The 19,707-nt window shown below is 45.4% G+C and overlaps 2 protein-coding genes across 6 annotated transcripts in view; both read left to right on the top strand.

The window, feature by feature from the left end:
- The window catches only part of Ephx2 (epoxide hydrolase 2), a 42,843-nt gene extending 34,728 nt beyond the window's left edge, over window positions 1–8,115 (top strand). For 2 of the 5 annotated variants that reach the window (XM_026398856.2, XM_026398855.2), the window contains 6 exons: window positions 2,033–2,066; window positions 3,630–3,732; window positions 4,477–4,546; window positions 7,006–7,086; window positions 7,441–7,499; window positions 7,679–8,115. In XM_026398856.2, the coding sequence (XP_026254641.2) occupies window positions 2,033–2,066; window positions 3,630–3,732; window positions 4,477–4,546; window positions 7,006–7,086; window positions 7,441–7,499; window positions 7,679–7,757 (426 nt within the window). In that variant the 3' untranslated portion in view covers window positions 7,758–8,115. Of the gene's footprint in view, window positions 1–2,032; window positions 2,067–3,629; window positions 3,733–4,476; window positions 4,547–4,971; window positions 5,104–5,648; window positions 5,678–6,989; window positions 7,087–7,440; window positions 7,500–7,678 lie in introns of those variants that run through there. The other 3 variants (XM_026398853.2, XM_026398854.2, XR_003301704.2) reach the window with 3 other exon arrangements.
- Window positions 8,116–13,010: 4,895 nt separating this feature from the next.
- The window catches only part of Adam2 (ADAM metallopeptidase domain 2), a 65,888-nt gene continuing 59,191 nt past the window's right edge, over window positions 13,011–19,707 (top strand). The window contains exons 1-3 of the mRNA XM_026398907.2: window positions 13,011–13,317; window positions 13,625–13,701; window positions 19,415–19,470. Of these exons, the coding sequence (XP_026254692.2) occupies window positions 13,011–13,317; window positions 13,625–13,701; window positions 19,415–19,470 (440 nt within the window). The remainder of the gene's footprint in view (window positions 13,318–13,624; window positions 13,702–19,414; window positions 19,471–19,707) is intronic.

The raw sequence follows: 19,707 nt of genomic DNA, 5'->3' as shown, positions 1-19,707 counted from the left end.
CCTGCCTAGCATCCGAGGTCTTCCTCACTAGTGTTGTGTGCACAGTCGGTGCCTATTAGGCTTTCCCGTGTCTCCAGTTTCTCTGCTGGTCACGTCTTCACCTCTCATTCATACTGTGTTAAGTTTCTTTTTTCCTGGAGTGCCTCCTTTGGTAGTTTTCTCAATAAGTCTGTTAGCAGACTGTTGGGGCCTGAAAATATCTTTACTTTTGCTTTTGATCTTGAAGAATGGTTTATCTAAGTATAAAATTCTCTCTGTTATTGCTTTTGAGAAATCTGTCTCAGATGTTCACTCCTCTGTATTTACTAATTGTCTTTAGGTAATGAATTGTCTAAGACACTATGGTGTCTAATCTACCATTTACCCTTCTTTGAAGTTTAATTTTTAATTTCAATGAATAGCTTTTTTTAATTTATGAAAGCTTTATTTGGTTCTTTTTTAAAGCATTCTGATTTTTTGTGGTTTTGTTCTATTTTTATTATTCAGTTCCTTCCTTTGTATATTTCTTTTGTGGGGGGGGGGATACTAGGGATTAAACCAAGGGGCCCTTGACTACTGAGCTACATCCTCAGCCCTTTTTTGTATTTCACTTAGAGACAGGGTCTCCCTGATTTGCTTAGGGCCTCACTAAATTGCTGAGGCTGGCTTTGAACTCGAGATTCTCTTGTCTCAACCTCCAGAGCCACTGGTATTATAGGTATGCACCACTGCACCCCCCCTCCTTCTTTGGTGTCTTTAACCATTTCAAGCATACTCATTTCTCTCCCTCTCCCTCTCTCTCCCTCCTTTCCTTTCTCTCTCTCTCTCTCTCCCTCTCTCTCCCTCTCTCTTTCTCATTATCTACTGTTTTTTGGAGAGTCGAGTCTTCTTACTATTTGCTGTTGTCTCTTGCTCTGGGTGTGCTGTCTCTTGTTACATGTGTGTGAGTGTGAGCTTTGTCATCTTCGTTGGGTGCTCATCTTTAGCACCACTTAGTCTGTACCAGTCTCCTCTCTCTGGGTTGAGGAAATGACCCTCTTGAGTGTCTGAGCATTTCTTCTGCCAAGCATCCTGTGGTGTTGCCAGTTACACCTCGGGGTTTCCAGATCATGCAGACAGTGCAAATTCAGATGCAGCACGTGTGAAGGCAAGCCTGTAGCTATGAGTCTTAGAGGTGCTCCTAGTACCGAGCTGATGTGGATAAACTCCTTTGAGATCTGCAGGATGGGAGGATTTTTTCCTAGTCCTCCCCGCACCGTGTTTTTATTGGTGCATTACAGTTGTTCATGATGGTAGGATTCATCCTTGCACACAATATAGCAATATAATTTGGCCAATATCATTCCTCAATCCATCCTTTAACTGAGGATCCAGCACACCAAGGACTCCAGACTTACTGGATTCACTATGGAGGGACAGGGGCATCTCGTTTTCACATCCCTTCCTGCTGTAGGCCTGAGATCTCATCTGTTGCTCCCTTTGGTTGACAACCCCAGGACTTGACATTACCAAGATCTGTGAGCAGCCTTGGTCCAGAGTCCTAAAAATGTTCCTCTCCCTCCTGGGGGCTTAGCATGTTCCCACGGAGCGGTCCCTTCTCACCCATCATTTCACTTTCTGTGGTTTTCAGTTGGTCACCTGTGGTCCAAAAATATTAAGTGGGAAATTCCAGAAATCAATTGTAAGTTTAAAATCGTGCACCATCCTGAGTAGTGCGATGACGTCTCACGGTGTCCCCAGGGATATGGATCATCTCTGTCTCTCATAAGGTGTCTTGGGAGTGAAAGAGGACACGATCTTGTGACTTATTACCGTGTTGTTGTAATCAGTCTGTTTTATCGTTGCTGGTGTTGATCTTTAATGAATCAAGCTTTATCTGAGGTGTGCACGTGAGCAGTGTTCACGCATCCTGCCCTGAGGCCTTGGGACGTGTCGCCCACTCCTCAGGGCTCTGCTGTGGTGCTCCTGTGTTTTGTTGTGACAGGGCTTCCCCGATGACCTGCTTCCGTGCCTGTTTCGCTCATGACACTCCTTCCAACTCTCCTTCCCGCAGGGCTTTCTGGCTGTGCACAAAGTCCGAGAAGTGGGTAAGAGTCCTGCCTCGCAGAGAAGGGTCAGCCGGACACTGCGGTGGCAGAAGCCCGAGCCTCCCTTCCAATCCTGAACTTGGCTTGCCCAGCTAATGTCCCTGCAGGGTGGTACTTGGTGCTCACTCTGACCCTGACCCTGGCCTGGTCACACCACCTCAGGCTTTCCTCTAGGAAGCTGGGACCAAGATCTTCAGTAGCTGGAGCTCAAAGGACCTTTGGAGCTTGGCTGGGATAGTCCGCCCTCTACTGAGGAGGACGTGAGCCCAGGCCATGGGGTCACCTGTCATGTGCGAGAAGGATGGGACTAGACCCCACCCTCGGTCCTGGCCCCCCAGGTATTCCTTCCCCAGGCTCCTTGCTCCAGCCATTCTGCTCCCTCCCCTGAGGCTGCCCTTGTTCACCCCGGTGGCTGGATGTAAGTGGAGCTCAGGTGGGAGCTCATCCAGCCTACACCCAGCACTGTACCCACAAGACCTTATATTCCCCCCAACATGATGCCCTTGCCATTATCCCCTTGTGTTTTATTAGTAGCGAAGATCACTGTCACTTGTCTAAGCGCCTACAGTGCGCCCCCGGCACTGGGCTCATTTATCATCCCCAGTGGTGCCGGGATGCTCTCTGTATCACACATGGAGAAGATGGGTCCCAGAGAGTGACGTGGCCAGGAGGGCCCAGCAGGGTTCACCCCTCTGATTTCCATCCTGCCTCCACCCTCTTCATCTGCTTGCTCATTCATTTGTTCCTCAAATGTTCTCTCACACCCTGGTGAGCAGAGCTGGCTGTCGCAGATACGCAGGCACCATAAGCAGGGCGGGGAGGCAGATCAGCAGTAACAGAGTGGAGGAAACAGGCAGGGTGCGCAGAGGGGGCACAGGGCCCAGCGGGGCAGGAGCGCCAGCCTGTCACGGGCCACTTACCCTTGACCTACAGCAGGCAAACCTGGAGTGACCTGCCTGTGCCTCCAGACTTTTGAGCCTGATAATGGCGAGCTGGTCCCACCCAGGCGTCAGTGTTGGTAGCCCTGGGGGCTGCTGGGAGGCACCACGAGAACCCACAGGAGGTCTGTGAGATCAGAAGGTAGCAGCACGGGAGCCCCCGGCCTGGGTTCTTCCTGGCCAGGAGGGAAACCAGACCAAGCACCTGTGGATTCGGGACTCTCTGAGGGACGGAGTTAGTCCAGCTGTTCAGAAAAGGCTCAGTCCCCAAGGGCAAGTGGGAGTGGGGGGCATCGGGGCCCTGAATAGGACGGACGTCTGCCTGAGCAGTGTCATCCTGGAGCTGAGTGGTGGGCACATGCTGGGAGCAGGGGTGTGCTGAGGTTTGTTCCAGAGCAGTGGTGGCAGCTGGCAACATTGAGGCCAGTGTGGGGGATACGTCTGGGCCCCAGAGTGACCGTGAGATCACAAGCTTGGTGCTAGAGTGGGCATGGGCTCAGTGAGAGCAGGAAGAGCAGCGATGCTCCCTGATGGGATGTGAGAGGTGCACCCTCCGCTGGGAGCCCCAGCCGCAGACCTGGATTCCTGGCCTGCGACTGGAGAGAAAGCAGGTGGTTTCCTGCAGGAGGACTCTTTGTGAATACCCCGGAAGAGCCCAGCCTCAGCAAGATGGTCTCGGAGGAGGACATTCAGTTCTATGTGCAGCAGTTCAAGAAATCTGGCTTCAGGTAAAGAGGACAGTGCCCCACCCAGGGGCGAGCTGGTGGGTGGAGAAGGAGGCTGGCTCAGGGTGGGGACCCAGCTCCCCTCCACCGCAGCCCCCAGGAGGGCCTGGGCAGCCTCTGCTTGAATGCCACAGGGTCAGAGGCTCGCTGCTGTATGTGCCCAGCCTCCTTCTGGGTGGCCCAGCTGCTCTTTCTTTGTGGCTGTGGGTCCCAGCAGATCAGAGAGTTTAAATTATTTTTCAGTCACAACTCCTCTGAGAATCAGATGGTAATGCTGGTTCTGTCTTCAGGAAAAAAAAAAAAAAGTATATATATATAAATCAAAAATGGCATACACAGTGCACCTCTGTCACAGGCCTCTGACACCATTCCACAACCTCCCACTGTCCCTTTGCAGTGGGTTCCTGGAGCAGGCCAGTGTCTTCTGGGTGGCGAGGGCTGATCCAAGCTCCTGTCCTCAGCAGCCTCCACAACCCTGAACATGTCCCTCCAAGAGCCAGGGTAGTCCCACAGGGCCAGCTCCCATGGGTCCCAAAGCCCCCTCTGGCTGAGCTCCTGTGGCTGCACCGGGCCCTGCTGGGTAGAGCTGGGCGAGTGTGCCCCATGCCAGGCGTGAGTCCAGAGTCTGTCCTGCCCTGCAGAAAGCTGGGCTCCCCCCAGAATGGCTGGCTGTGTGCAGCGCGGGCTCCTTTTGGGGAAAGAGCGGTCAGGCACTCATCTTCTGTGACTTTCTGATCCATTCTCCAGAGGTCCCCTCAACTGGTATCGAAACATGGAAAGGAACTGGCAGTGGGGCTGCAGGGGCTCTGGACGGAAGGTGAGTGCAGTGTCCTGCCCCATCCATCCCCGCCCGCCCCTGCTGCCCTCCCAGGAGCTCTGGGGCTTCTGTCGGCCCCACCTGGGGGGAACCTGGGGGGAACCCGGTGGGTGGACAGACCTGCATCCTGCTCCCTTCTCCTCCACTCAGGAGGCTTCCCTGGCTGATGTGCCTCTCAGACGGTGGAGGGTGCCCAGGTCTCCTGGTGGTGGCCCAGGCCAGGATAGCACGTGGGCCAGATGACCACAGGGTGACGTGGGTAATGGAGTCCCAACCACAGAGGAGCACTGGGTCCCCTTAGAGAGACAGGTGTTAGCCTCTTGTCATGTTTCCTTTGGTTTTGTCTGAGTCTCGGTTTTCTCATTTGTTGAGTGGATCTCTGGTGGGAAAGGAAGTAAGTTTCCATCTTAAATGTTAAAATCTAGAGGAGAGCTGCACTCCCCCCAGCAGGACAGCACAGGGAGTCTGGGCATGGAGTGGACGTCCTGCCGTGCCAGGCAGCAGGCCAGGCCTCGGATACTGTGGTTGATGCAGCAGGGCTGGCCCTGACCTCCAGAGTAGGTCCTGAGACCACTGAATGTGCAGCACAGTGGCTAGAAGCATGCTGGGAAGCAAGTCAGCCCACCTCTAATTCCTGTGTGATGTGGAAAAAGACACTTAACCACCGGATCCACTGTTGCCTCTTCTGCAGTGAGGAAATGACAAAAATAAAGCCCCCCATCCCCAGCTGTGCATGGGCAAAATGCATTAATGCATGCAAAGTGTTAAGAACAGTAGGTGGCCTGTCGTAGTCATTCATGTTCATTGTTGTTATCACCATTGTAATCTCTAACTGGTTGAAATTACCAAACTGCAGTTGGATAGGCCAGATCTCTGGTGACCTGGACACAAGTAAGAACAAAGGTGTTGGGAAGGTGAACCCAGACGGTGCCATGGTTGGGAACTCCTTTCCTCTAGGGTCACCATCCAATCTTCCTCACACCTCTCCCTCATCTTCTCCTGCCCTGCCACAGTTGACAGGGGCATTCTAGAGTTTACAGAACCCCATAGCAGTGGCTTGTGGTTAGTTCCAGCCACAGAATCCCTTCTGCATTTCCTTTAGTTCCTGGAACATCATGGAGGAGGCGTCAGGTGAGGAACACATTATTGCACGTAGGTGAAGAAACAGCAAATCCCCAGCACAGCCACGCCCAGGCAAGGGAGAGTGGTGGGTGGGACAAAGCATGGCCACGCCCAGCTGTCAGGTGTGGGAGAGTGGTGGGCGGGACAGAGCATGGCCACACCCAGCTGTCAGGTGTGGGAGAGTGGTGGGTGGGACAGAGCATGGCCACGCCCAGCTGTCAGGTGTGGGAGAGTGGTGGGTGGGACAGAGCATGGCCACACCCAGCTGTCAGGTGTGGGAGAGTGGTGGGTGGGACAGAGCATGGCCACGCCCCGCTGTCAGGTGTGGGAGAGTGGTAGGAGGGACAGAGCATGGCCACGCCCCGCTGTCAGGTGTGGGAGAGTGGTGGGTGGGACAGAGCATGGCCACGCCCAGCTGTCAGGTGTGGGAGAGTGGTGGGTGGGACAGAGCATGGCCACACCCAGCTGTCAGGTGTGGGAGAGTGGTGGGTGGGACAGAGCATGGCCACGCCCCGCTGTCAGGTGTGGGAGAGTGGTAGGAGGGACAGAGCATGGCCACGCCCCGCTGTCAGGTGTGGGAGAGTGGTGGGTGGGACAGAGCATGGCCACGCCCCGCTGTCAGGTGTGGGAGAGTGGTAGGTGGGACAGAGCATGGCCACGCCCCGCTGTCAGGTGTGGGAGAGTGGTGGGAGGGACAGAGCATGGCCACGCCCAACTGTCAGGTGTGGGAGAGTGGTGGGAGGGACAGAGCATGGCCACGCCCAGCTGTCAGGTGTGGGAGAGTGGTGGGAGGGACAGAGCATGGCGCCGCCCAGCATTCGGGTGTAGAGAGTGTAGGCAGTTCACAGCTTGGGGAGGTATCCAGGACCCAATGTGCCCTTTGTTTGCAGCAGATCAAGGCCAGGTCATTTCTATTGCTCTGATTCCACATGGGCGACTGCTATGGTCCCACCTGCCTCTGGAATCCTGGTCACCCTTTTAAGCATTTAATTCAGAAAAAATGAATCTTGACCTTCATTCAAGGGCATCTTTCGTTCCTAGTGCCATCGAATCAGTTTCACGAACATCAGTCTCAGCGGGCCAGCACATGTTCTGACAGATGTCCCCACACATGTGTTGGTTGCTACATTCTAAATGCAGCATCCTAAAGATCTCCAGAAATAACAATGACCTGTCCTGCAGAGCTCTGCAGAAACATAGCCAGGCCCCCAGGGGCGGCGACCAGGGTCTTTCCCAGGGGTTTCAGAGTGGAGATCTGCCCCAGGGCATAAAAGCTTGGCATGAGGGGTGGCAGAAGGCAGCCTGCTGGCCACTCCTGTAGCCCATTCTCTTCCCAGATCCTGATCCCAGCCCTGATGGTGACAGCAGAGAAGGACGTTGTGCTGACCCCTCAGATGTCCAAGAACATGGAGGACTGGGTGAGGGAAAGGCCCTGCATGGGGTTGGGGTGTCCTGGGAGGGACAGTAGCAGAGGACACATCTGTCCTGACAGACGGGAGGGTCAGCTGAAGCCCTGCCCTGATGGGGATCATCGCTGACATCACTGTCCCTGTTTGGCTGGCCCTTCCTGCCCCTCACTAATGTGGGCTCTTGTTCTGTTCTCCGTCCTTTCCTGGGTAATACAGGGTTCTGGGGGTGGGAGGTGGGGTGGCCTTTAGGGAGCAGCGAGGAAGGTGCGCCCTCCCGGGGGGCCTCTGCTGCTCTTTGCAGCAGCCTGGAGCCCCACCCACTTGCGTCCTGCCGCTGACCTTTCTGGATGGGTTTTCTTTCAGATCCCCGACCTGAAAAGGGGACACATTAAGGATTGTGGGCACTGGACACAGATGGAGAAGTAAGGAGACTGGGGGCCCCTGGGTGAGGGTGAAGCAAGATTCTCCATTCACCTTCCTGAAAAGCCTTGCAGGTTTCTTTCTGCCCTGCTCTGCCTCGCTGGCCGCTCACCCTACACCGCTCCTCTTTGGCACAGGAGAGAGAGTTCAGAGTGTGAATTGCCTTTCATTTCTCTTCCAGGCCTGCTGAGTTGAATCAGATCCTCATTGAGTGGCTGCAGGCTAATGTCAGGAACCCACCAGTGATTTCAAAGATTTAGCCTGTGGCAGTAGCCGGCAGCGCTCCATCTGCTGGGAAGCCCTGTTTGTATCCAGATGTGGCCTCCTGTGCACCTCTCAAGACCAGTGGCTTTGTTCCAAGGGATTTGCCCAAAAGTGGTCTTTACATGAAGTTAATCAAATATGCTGTGATTTTAAATCCAGGAGGAATCACCCGTAGATTCCCTGGGTACGATGCATCATCACTTCATCTCTGAGGATGGTTAGTGCCCTGAATGCAGTACCCACCTGGTCACGTTGACTGACCAATTTATAGTTTTGCAGCCAAGTCTGCAGTTCATTTTGAAGCATTTCAGCAGAGATTGGGATCCTTTACTCAATAAATCTAAGATGGCTTTGCTCCCGCTCTCTCTGTGCTCTTGGGAGAGTGGGCCACTATTGGAAGAATGCTGCTTTCTTCATTATCAGAAACAGCTGCATTCGAAGGAAGCTTTTCCTCCACTCTTGGGCTTTGCCATGGTCTCCAGGGCGCTGCATCATCCAGACCAGTTTGGCCATGGGAGCCTTCTGGAAGGATGCAAGTGGTCTGTAGCAGCTGGCCTCCGGCAGCCCTGAGCCCTTTCAGAGCTGGCTGAACGTTTCCATAGCAGAGTTTTCTCAGGTAGTGATGCACACTTTGGGTATTTAAAATGTGCTAGTGAGACTAAGGAAGCAAATTTTAGATTTCATTTGATTTTAATTAGTTTAAATGCAAAGAGACCCCTTCAGTCAGCTGCCACTGCAGGGCTCAGTGCAGATGTAGCCCTGTCTTTCCCTCCAGCCTCTCCTTTCTCTTGTCACATCATTAGGCACCAGGTCACACTCATTTGGTCTCCTGCAATCATCTTGTCTGTTTCCCATTTTGGATGCCAAAACCCTACAGCAGCAGCTTCCTAAAACAGGTCAGATCTTAAACGCTGCAGGTCGGATCCTCCCAGCTGCCTCCAGGATCAAGCCTGGCCCCTGTCACTCCCACCAGGCCCATCACTCTAATCCAAACTTCCTCCAATGTAGCTGTCCTTGAATCTTGCGCACACTGGTTCTCCTTGACGCTCCAACTCTGATGGTGCATTCTTTTCTGGAGCCTCCCAGCTGCAGTCCCCTCCACTAAATCTCAGGCTGGGTCCTGGGTCCTTCCTACCCCAGCCAGCATTCACAGATAAACACATACTTTCCTCACTGCATTTTGTGCAGGTAAAGCCATCCGAGGAAGGGATCTCCCAGGCAAGTTCCAAATTATAATGAGCATAAGTTGACCAGGCAATGTGGGGGGGAGGGTGAAGGCAGCAGGGGGAGTCAGAATGCTAGCAGCATCACCTCAGCTCACTACCCCAGTGTGCCTGGTTTTACGTATGTCACCTCTGATCCCTCCCAAGGCTCCTTCCCATTTAAGAGGGGGAAACAGGTGCAGACAACTTGCTCAGGGTCACTTGGCAGTTTGGGGCAGAGCCTGAACTCAAGCTCTGTTAAGTTCTACCAAAAATCTACTTCCTAAATCTGAAGCCAGACCAGCTGGGTCAGACATCTGGTCTGCTGGGTACCTTGAGAAAGGGGTCCTGTGCCTCAGTTTCCTCCCCTATAAATAGGGGACATTGATAATACCTAGGCCATAGGGAATTGTTGGAACTAAATATAGTAATATACACAGAGTTTCAGGCCAGTGCTTGGCATCGAGTGAGTTCTGGGGGAAGGTTAGTGTGAGATTTCCAGTTGATTCCAGAGCAAGACCCACGGGGAATAGCTGTAGAAGCCAGACGACATCATTTTGCTAGTTGAATCTGTCCAAGCTCATCTGGGAGAGACCAAATGGGGGAAAGAAGAATCTTAGAACACCCTTCACAAGAAGACACTAAACAGGAAAATCTGTTTGCCCTGTTAGCTCAGGTTGAAAGATTCTGTCCATTAGCCCCCATAAACCATCAAAAGTTCCTCAAGGACATCAGAAATTCTACTCTTCTGGTAAATAAGAGTCCAATGAATTGAGTCCATAACATTGCCACGAAAATATAGCCAGTGGTGCAAGATGGAAAGCCCAGAGTGAGGCTAGCCTGGAAAAGGTCTCAAGGTTGTGTGAGAAAATACCCTCAGCTGTGTATCTGGGTCTTCTTTGGGGAGCTTTGGGCCATATGTCAACTGCTGCGGTTTTAGCAGCAAAAGGGATTAACCGGGATAGAAAGGGAAGATTTTCAGACCCATTTCATTTATGCTTGCTTGGAGTGTACTCAAAAATGATTACAGAATGCTAGTTTTTATATCATCACTATAAAGGAATAAGTAACAAGCAAACTTACCTCTGCTACAAGAAATAAGCTTTTTAATAAGAGTAGTGGCATGCCACAGTCTTGGCTGGGCACAGAATCATGAGCCACCACACACCTTGTAGATTCAAACAGCAATTCTTTATTCCCGAACTCACACCAGCCTCTACACAAACACGTTCTGGGGAAATCCAAGTTCTGCCCGCACAATTCATGTCCCAAATACTTTCTCAATTCCACGAGAACTCAACGGGAACTCAGGCAGCAGGAACGCCCTATATCCAGCAGCAATAACCTTCAACCTGGAACTTCCCTCTAAACCCAGATTGTTTTAAACCGGGAACGCCTTAAACCCAAATTATCTTAAACCCGGATACTTCTTAAAACCTGCAGGATACACCCTAATCCTGGATCCACCCTGGTCCTTGAGCAGGGTCACCTTTCTCAAAGACACATGCAATGTCCAAGGCAAGTCCATTTAACATGGGGTACGCTGGCAAGGAAATTTCGATGCGTCATTCCTACTTGGCAATGGCCCTCAGCAGTGGCAGTCCCCGTATTCTTTTATGCACCCTTGTACCAGTGGGGTTGTGGTGCTGTACCCAGGTAGTTATGATCAGTCACACTAGCTGTATCCAAGGTTTCCAAAACAAATAGCCTCAAAAAAGGGATTCTGTTAGACTAGCTGGGAGGAAAGGCTATTTCTTTCAATCACGATTATACAGTATGTCAAAATAAAATACACAAGATACAATACATAAAAATTTGTTGGTGAAATTAAAGTTGTGAATACCAGGAAATTTATAGTTTTGAATGCACATGTCAGAAGAGTTTTAAATTAATTATATAAATTTCCATTTTTCAGAAACCAGAAAAAGGAAAAAGTAAACCAGAAAGAAAGGAACATGAGAACAAAAATCAACAAAACAGAAAACAAATATATAACAGAACAAAATCAGGACAGTCACATCTGAGGCCTTTTAAGTTAATAAAAACAATAAACTCCAAAATTTAATAATTTAATAAACTACTGTACCCCAAATTTTTTAAAAATCACAAATGATCAGTACTGAGAGTATAAAGGAGGACATCTCTGCAGATGCCACAGGTTGCAAAAGAATGACCGAGGAGGGGACGGCATTTTGAACAACTTTCACTGATTCATGTGGAAAGGACAACTCCCAAGAATGTACAGGTTCCTTCAGAAACACAATTTGCTCAAACTAACACAAGGGGAAAGAGGTTATCTTAGTATTTTAAAGAAATCAGATCCATAAGTAAAAAGCCCTGTCACAAAGAAAACTCCAGGTCTTTTTTCTTTTAAGAGAGAGTGAGAGAGAATTTTTTTTTTTAATATTTATTTTTTAGTTTTCGGTGGACACAACATCTTTGTTTGTATGTGGTGCTGAGGATCGAACCCGGGCCGCACGCATGCCAGGCGAGCGGGCTACCGCTTGAGCCACATCCCCAGCCCGAAAACTTCAGGTCTTAATAGTTCCATTTACAAATACTAAAAAACATGAAAGAAACAGACACATAATAAGAAAGAGATAAGGTGCCTGGCATGGTGGCACATGACGGTAATCCAGTGGTTTGGGAGGCTGAGGTAGGAGGATTACAACTTCAAAGCCAGCCTCACCAATTTAGCCCTAAGAAACTTAGTGAGAAACTGTCTCAAAATTAAAATGAAAAAGGGCTAGGCATGTGACTCAGTGGTAAATTGCCCCTGGGTTAAATCCCCAGTAAAAAAAAAAAAAAAAAAAAAAAAAGAATGAAAGAGATAAGGCAACTCCTTTAGAAAATGGACCAAAGTTTCAAGCAGCAATTGCCAAAGAAGCTATGTAAATTGTCATTGACTTATAAAATTGTGTTCAAGTTTATTGACTTATAAAATTGTGTTCAAGTTTATTAACCACAAGAAAATGGAAATTAAACCCCAAATGCAGAAAACTCTACAGGCCTATAAAAATACATGAAATAAGAGGAGGAAAAAAGTGTAGGCATCAATGTGGAGGAACTGGGATGTTCAGACACTTCTGGTGGGAGCATATATTAGTACTATCCTGTGATCCATTCTAGAAATAAGCCCAAGAGAAATTTCTACATAAAAGGCATATGCAAGAATTTTTATAGTCAAATATTGTTTTTAATAGTTGAAAGTATAAACAAACCAAATGTTCACCAACAGCAAAATGGAAAGACAAATGTTGCTATGGATGGGCCTTACAACCATCCCATTAAAGGAAGCCAAATGTAAAGAGCAACTACAATAGTTTTTGAGGTAATAACTGTCAGCGGGCAACTGGGGACTTTAGTGGTCTCTGTTTTGATCCAGGTAATAATTACACTGACTTTTCACTTGAGTATTAATCAAGCTGTCCTCGTATGATTGAACTGTACATAAACATGTAATATATTATTATATAACATTATTATTAAGAATTGAAAGTTCACTTAAGAAGTCGATATGTCTCTTCTTAGCGTTTTCACCCACTCTGCCTCTTAGAAGTGAATCTGCTGCTGTCTTGGCGTGGTGGCTGCAGGACTGTAATCCCAGTGGCTCAGGAGGCGGAGGCCTGAGGATTATTGAGTTCAAAGCCAGCCTCAGCCATTTAGCGCGGACCTAAGCAATTTAGAGAGACTGTCTTGGAACAACAACAACAAAAAAAAGGCTGGGGGCTGTGGCTCAGTGTTTAAGCATCCCCAGTAATCAAAAAGGTAGACAGAAAACAGTGGTCTCTCTCCCTCTGGCCCTGCCTCCCGCCTATTTCTTCCTTTTTCCTTAGCTTCAAATAGGAGTCAAATCCAGTGGGCTCCTCTTTGGAGAGACTCGCTGGCCAAGGCCGCCCAGGTTCAACAGCTGGGCCCGCTGGGCTCCGCGCACGTGGCTCAGTCCCTGCCTTCTCCCAGGGTGCGAGGCCGGACCGCACCTCGCGCTCCCAACTGCCCTGTGGCTGGCCAACGGCCACATTGGGACTGGGATCCAGATCGCTAGCCATGTTGCGCGTCCTCCTCCTTCTCGGCGGGCTGGGTGGACTCAGCGGGTACAGCCCCCGCCACAGAGAACACAGTGAGTCCCAGACCTTTCCTGACCTTCGGGCGCGCGTGCTCCCCTCGCCCTTCGCCTCCCAGGGTGCACTAGACATGCGTGGAGCCTGCAGGATGCCCGCTCCGGGCCTTGCAGCTGTCCACGACCCCAAAGCTCACCGGGGAGCGGGGCGCTCTCCCACGCCTGCAGGGACCCCAGCCCTGCTCCAGGATGGCTGGAGGATGGGGTTTCAGGCCCTGCTGCGCTCTAGTGATGGTGACCGTGGAGAACCAACTCTGAACTCTCTATTTAGGGGCTCAAAGGGTATGAGTTGTATTTGTTCTGGGAGCCTGGCTTTTGCCCCAGAATTACCAGACCCTGCCCACCGGGCCATATTCCTAAAGCAATATACCTAATTGTCTTTTAAAAACTCTCGTAATTCTAGAAAGAAGTGAGAATATTGGAAAGATAGTAAAACTGAGAGGTGGCCTACAGAATGCAGAGGATGCCTTTAGATGTGAGAGAATGAAGGGAGCCGTACAGTGCTGGGCAACCCTCTAATAAGACATTTTGCACCTTGCAGATTATGAAAGACTACACGTGCAAGTTACGGTTCCAGTGAAAATACGGTCAATTAAAAACGGAGGATTTGAATCACATGTAATGAATTAACATTGTTCACGATTTGAAATGATGTGAATATGTTGTTCCCAAGATGTTAATTGGCCATTTTTCATTCATGCACATTTACCGAATTTTATATTTATACTCAATTTTTTTTGAGTGGAAAAGTCTTTTCTAAAAATGAGCCAAGATTATTGTTTCCTAGAAATAATGGTGCAGTGATGTGGGGTGTTAAAGCCTGGAGCCCCAACCCCAAATGTTTCCACCTAGGTATCTCTGAGTACCAGCTGGCCTGATCTGCTGGTCTCTTCTCACCCACCCACCAGCCTATATTTGGAGGAAAAAAAAATGTGGATGGGGGATAATGATCATTTTATTTAATGATATATGTTATATGGATGATTTTCCCTTTTTGATTGCAAATATGTTAATGGTTAAGATTTTTTTAAACTGCTTTCATTCATTTTAGTTTAGGATTATATTATTCTTGTTTCTCCTTTGAAATAAAAGGCTTTTTAACATGCCCAATCTTATCTGAATTAAAAGCTCCTTTTTTTAAAGTAAGTTCTAGAATCATTTCTGGAGAAGTCATATATGTTTTGTGAAACCTCACTTTTCCTTTTGGTTGGGAAGTGGATGTTCTCATGATTTAGGTATTCCCTTAGCAAGTTTCCATTCAACAACTTAATCTAGAGTTTTAAGTTTATAACTCTTTATTTTTAAATGAATGCATATCTGTTTATGAAATTTTAAAATCACTTAAGAAGAGAAAAGTAGTGAAGCTCTTATGGAATTTTAGGAGTGTATATTAATGCAAAAATATTATGGGCATGTTATTCATTTTAGAAAATAAACAAGGAGTCTGTTTAGAGGGGACTATCTCCAAGCAGGAATCACTGGATTGTTATAAGAGGATGATTTAGAACAAGTGAAGTAGAAGAAAAATAAAAATATTTCTCTTCAACAGTCAAAATTCAAGACAAAAATGGTCTATTTGTTAGTATCTGCATTATCATGGCATAGAGTATAGTAAGGAAATAGTAGTGTTTTTGAATCAATGAGGCTATCACTGACTGATGCAATAATTACAACAAACATAGCATGAAACAATGTATGTTTAAAATTATCATAATAAAGAATATAGGAGCATAAAGGGAGAATATACACTTGACACTAGAAAAGCTTTTTAAAATAACTGAATGAAGCTTGTAGAAGTGAAAAATACAATATGAAGCTATAAAAGTCAGGAACTAATAGTAGATCAGAGATAGCTGAAGAGAATAAGTGGTGTAACATATAAGAGACTAACGGAAGAGGACAATAGAATTAGAAGCTTAGGTAGCACCACGGGAATTCCTGAAGGAAAGGGGGAGATGTGGAGGAGAGTTGATATTAACCAAGAAAGGATTTTCAAAAAATGGAGCCCTCAGCTCCAGTTTCACGAATTCAAAGCAGAATAAGTAAAGGTCAAATGACATCTTTACATGTCAGAATACTAAAAGGAAGAAAATGTCTTAAAGGTAGTCATGAATAATAGGAAGGATACCTACAACCAAACAGTAAATAAACTAACAGCAGAAGTCTCAAAATCAGCAACGGGAATGAGAAAATCTTGTCATTTACTCAAGTGAAGTATACTTCACAAATTTGTATCTATTGATGGTTTCCAGGTTAAAAGAGGAGAACATAGGTATAATAATGTACTTTGGCAGGTAGAAAATGAAAGCAGACAAACAATAACATAAACATAGAAGCTGCAAAAAAAAAAAAGCTGAGGAATGTGTTTAATTCAAAATACAACACAATGAATATGATATTTAATAGTAACCATCAAAAGAGTAGAAAGGGTACATCAGTATCAATTTAATAGGGAATCCAAGTAAAATTTAAATATTAAATCTTTAATTACATGTATTAGAAAACAGAGACATCTCAGATTGGACGTAAGGATATAACTCTAACAGTCAGACCTGATAATAAAGAAATACAAAGGCTGGACACAAAACTAAAAAAAAAAAAAAAATGCAACACAAATAAGCAGCTTGTGTAGCTATACTTTTCTCAGGCAAAAAGAAAAAAATGGTCTTCAAAGTAACATAGAACAAAGGTATAAAAACTGTTACTAGATAGGGAAAAGTGTCTGTAGGCGAAAGGAGGACACATTTTTAAAAATGAGTGATACCAGCCAGGTGGGTGGCACAGGCCTGTCTTCCAGAAGTTCAGGAGGCTGAGGCAGGAGGATAACAGGTTCATAGCCACCACAGCACCTTAGTGAGTCCCCAAGCAACTCAGTGAGACCCTGTCTCTAGATAGAATTTTTTAAACATTTGATACCAGGAATTGAACCCAGAGGTACTTAACCGCTGGGCCACATCCCCAGCCTACACAAACCACAGTAGAGCTCAATCTCTTAGCCAGAGTTGGCTATTAGACTACTTTCCTGAGAAAGAAGGAAACAGAATGTTGGTCTCAGGTTGCTGCATCTACAAGGGAATGGATAGGAGTAATGGTTACCTGGCCCTTTGGGCCTTGCCTATGGACACAGGCAGGTCGGGCCTGTGTCCTGCTTTACGGAAGAGTGCCTTCACATTCACTCTGGAGTTCAATGTCACCTGGTTTTCTTCTGAGCACCTACGGTGAGCACGGCCTAGGAGAAACACCAACATGACAACTCAGATTCACGGGGGATAACAGGAGGCTTGCCTTGACACAGGAATGGAGGCCCAGGGAGTGATTCCCCCACAGGCCCTTCCCCGCTGTTCTGTAACCGCCCCAGCCACACATTCTTTACACACGTTTATACTGCACATAACACCTACAAGAAAAGGAACAGTTTCTTCAGATTAGTGGAGCAAATTGGTTCTTAATTTTAATTCCTTCCCCGCCCCCCCCCCCAGATACATTCAGTTCATGAAGGGCCATGGTAACAGCCGTGGCTGAAGTTTTCTAGAGAGATGATAGCTATAGACAGTCAGATCCAGCATGGAGTCCCATTCTGTCAGGATAGTTTACTGCATGCTGTGGCTGAATTGTGACACCTCCCCTCCAAAAAATCCATCTGTTGAAGACCTCACCCCTAGCCCCTCATGATGTGACCGTACTGGGAGAGAGAGGTCGTTAAATTAAAATGAGTTCATTAAAGTGGGTTCTAGTCCAACATAACTGTGCTCCTGAGAGAAGAGGGAATGTGCACCCTGACCTGAGTGCAGGCACAAGACTCCACGTGCAGAGCCAGCACAGAGGCCTGGATGGGTCTTTCCCTCGCGGCCTTCAAAAGGAAACCACCCTCCCCACACTCTGATTGCAGGCTTCAGTTGTTTAAAACAAAACATAAAATGCCCAATTTAATAAATGATGGAGGTCAAATGATTAGCAACACAAAATAATAATGAACTGTACAGTAGTGTCACCTCCTATACCAGAGTTGATTCTAGATCATGTAAATGCATAGATGAGAGCAAAATAATAAGAATTTGGAAGAAAATATAGGATATACATTTTAGGACCTTCTAATATAAGGGAACAGTTGAACAATGAAAAAAAGGCAGACATTCTTAAGTAAAAGATTGAGGAATACCTAGATTTAAATAAAAATAATAATGACCATAAACAAAGTGAAAAATATTCCAAACTCATATTTTGCAGTCCACTTACTGCACATAATAGTTTCCAGAACAGATCAAGAACTTTTACAAATCAATAAGAAAAAAAAAACAACAAAATGGAAATATGTATAAAGCTATGAATGGCAAGAAAGTGTTAAACCTGACAGGGTAGCAAACATCAAATGTAATCAAAAAATTGAGAAATTTTATTTGGCAGAGAATTGCCAAATGGAGTAAGACACTATTTTACTCCATCACTGGCCAAAATTAAATCTAAGAAAACAAAATGTGATTAGAAGATATAAATAAAAAGGTAGTCTTATTTTCTGCTTTTGAATATGTAAATTAGCACAACAAATTTGAAGGTTGTTTTTTAAATTATGAGTGAAGTTGTAAAAACATTTTTTTAAACAAAAGAAGTTCATTCATAAGTAACATATATCTGGCAATTATACACATATTGCAGTATTGCTTAAAACAAATAGAACTACATATCCAATAAGAAGATAGATGAATAAACTGTGGTATATTCAGAAAATGAAGTTTTATGCCATAGAGAAATAAATGACAAAGGTTCAGGTTCTAAGGGTGATGGTGAGGGCAGGCAATATTTGCTATAGTGCTTATTATGTCTGAGGCAGTGTTTCATGCAACAGATAAAATATATAACTTGTAGGATAAAATTCAAGTAAAGGTAAAATTTTTGCAAAACCAACCACTATTTAGACAAACATCCATAACTAATATAGTTATGAAAATAGGCATGAGAATAATAAACATGAAATTTGGGAGGCTGGTTATCTGGGGTGTAAAAAAGAAAATATAATCTACTGAGTAGGCTTATCCTTATTTTCAAAGACTTGCATTTTTTTATTTTTCAATGTTATTATTAATGACATGATATTTTATATACTTTTCTTTGAATCTTATATGCCTAAAATACATTACTGAAAATAATAAGAGTGGCTTATAAAGAAGTTAAAATTCTCTTTAAAAGATATATAAAGTTGAAATATTGGAAGCTTCCCTCTAGAAATCAAGAAGGAAGGAAGCCCATTATCACTTTTTCTATTTATCATTGTCTTGGAAGCACCAACCATTGCAAGAAGGGAAGAAAACAATAAAAATAGGCATAATTGGAGGGGAAAAGAATGCCATCATATTTGCAGACAAAATGGTGATATATGAAATAAAATCTAAATCTAGAAAAAAATTGGAAATAATACATGACTTAGTAAATATTTTGGAGACATGATTGAAATTGAAATACAGAAACAAGTAGTATTTCTATTCCAGCAATCAAAAAAGTATAAAACATAATTCTTAATAAGATTTAATTTATACTACATAAAAATCTAAATGCAAATCTTACATAGGTCAGCAAAACCTCATTGAAGACAATAAAACAAGAGAAAATAAAGACTTTAATAACTGGAGATGTATTACATGCTTGTTCATTGAAAGGTTCAATAATGAAGATGTCTGCAAATTGGCAGAGAATTAATTGTCCCTTCATTGGATACCATTTCTTAATCCTCTTATTTATAAAATAGATTGAGTTAGCATTCAAACTATGAACAAATTTTATAAAATTTCTTACTATTATATATTACATGTTATTAATTAATTCTTGGCTCTACTATATATAAATTTTCTATTAAATAATTTAGGCATATCCTATCCATTTTAAAGATAGTTTTACAGTGGCCTCAATATTAAGCTAACACAATTATAGGACTAAAAAAAATCTACTCTCAGGGCTGGGGGTGTGGCTCAGTGATAGAGCACTTGCCGAGCATGTATGAGGCACTGGATTTGATCATAAAAAGCACCACAAAAAAATAAATAAGTAAAATAAAGGCATTGTGTCCATCTACAACTAAAAAAAAATTTAAATATATATATTCTATAAAATCCACTGTTTTGTTATGAGCCTGTTATTGGATAAATTGAAAATTCATGAATAAGAAATTATACCAATCATATTCTATTATCCAAGCTAAAATTTTATCAAACCAAATTCTAGATTTTAATTTTTATTGCATTAATATGTTTTTGATTGTCATTAATGTAAAAATGTTAGTTTTTCTTTCTAACCTCTTTTCCCTCATTTTCTTTGCTTTTCAAATGTACTCTCCTACCAGGTGGCCTACAACATTACAATTGAGGGGAAAACATATACTATGAACCTAACGCAAAAGTAGGTGATGGTGTTACCAACTGTCTTTGTTCTATTTATAATTATTGTTTGTAAATACCCAGAATGCAATTATTTTGCATTTGGAAATGTTACTGAGTGTTCCTTTTTCTCTTGTGTTGTTCTTTTAAAAAATACCTTAAGTCTCTGTATCAAATACCTGGGTTGGAATCCACAGTGCTGTTCCTATCTTCACCGTAGTGATGCTTCCTGGTAGCATCCAATTTGGTTTGGGCTACC

The sequence above is a fragment of the Urocitellus parryii genome, chromosome 14 (assembly GCF_045843805.1).
Source record: "Urocitellus parryii isolate mUroPar1 chromosome 14, mUroPar1.hap1, whole genome shotgun sequence".
Taxonomy (NCBI): domain Eukaryota; kingdom Metazoa; phylum Chordata; class Mammalia; order Rodentia; family Sciuridae; genus Urocitellus; species Urocitellus parryii.
This window is presented reverse-complemented; position numbering and strand designations above follow the sequence as displayed.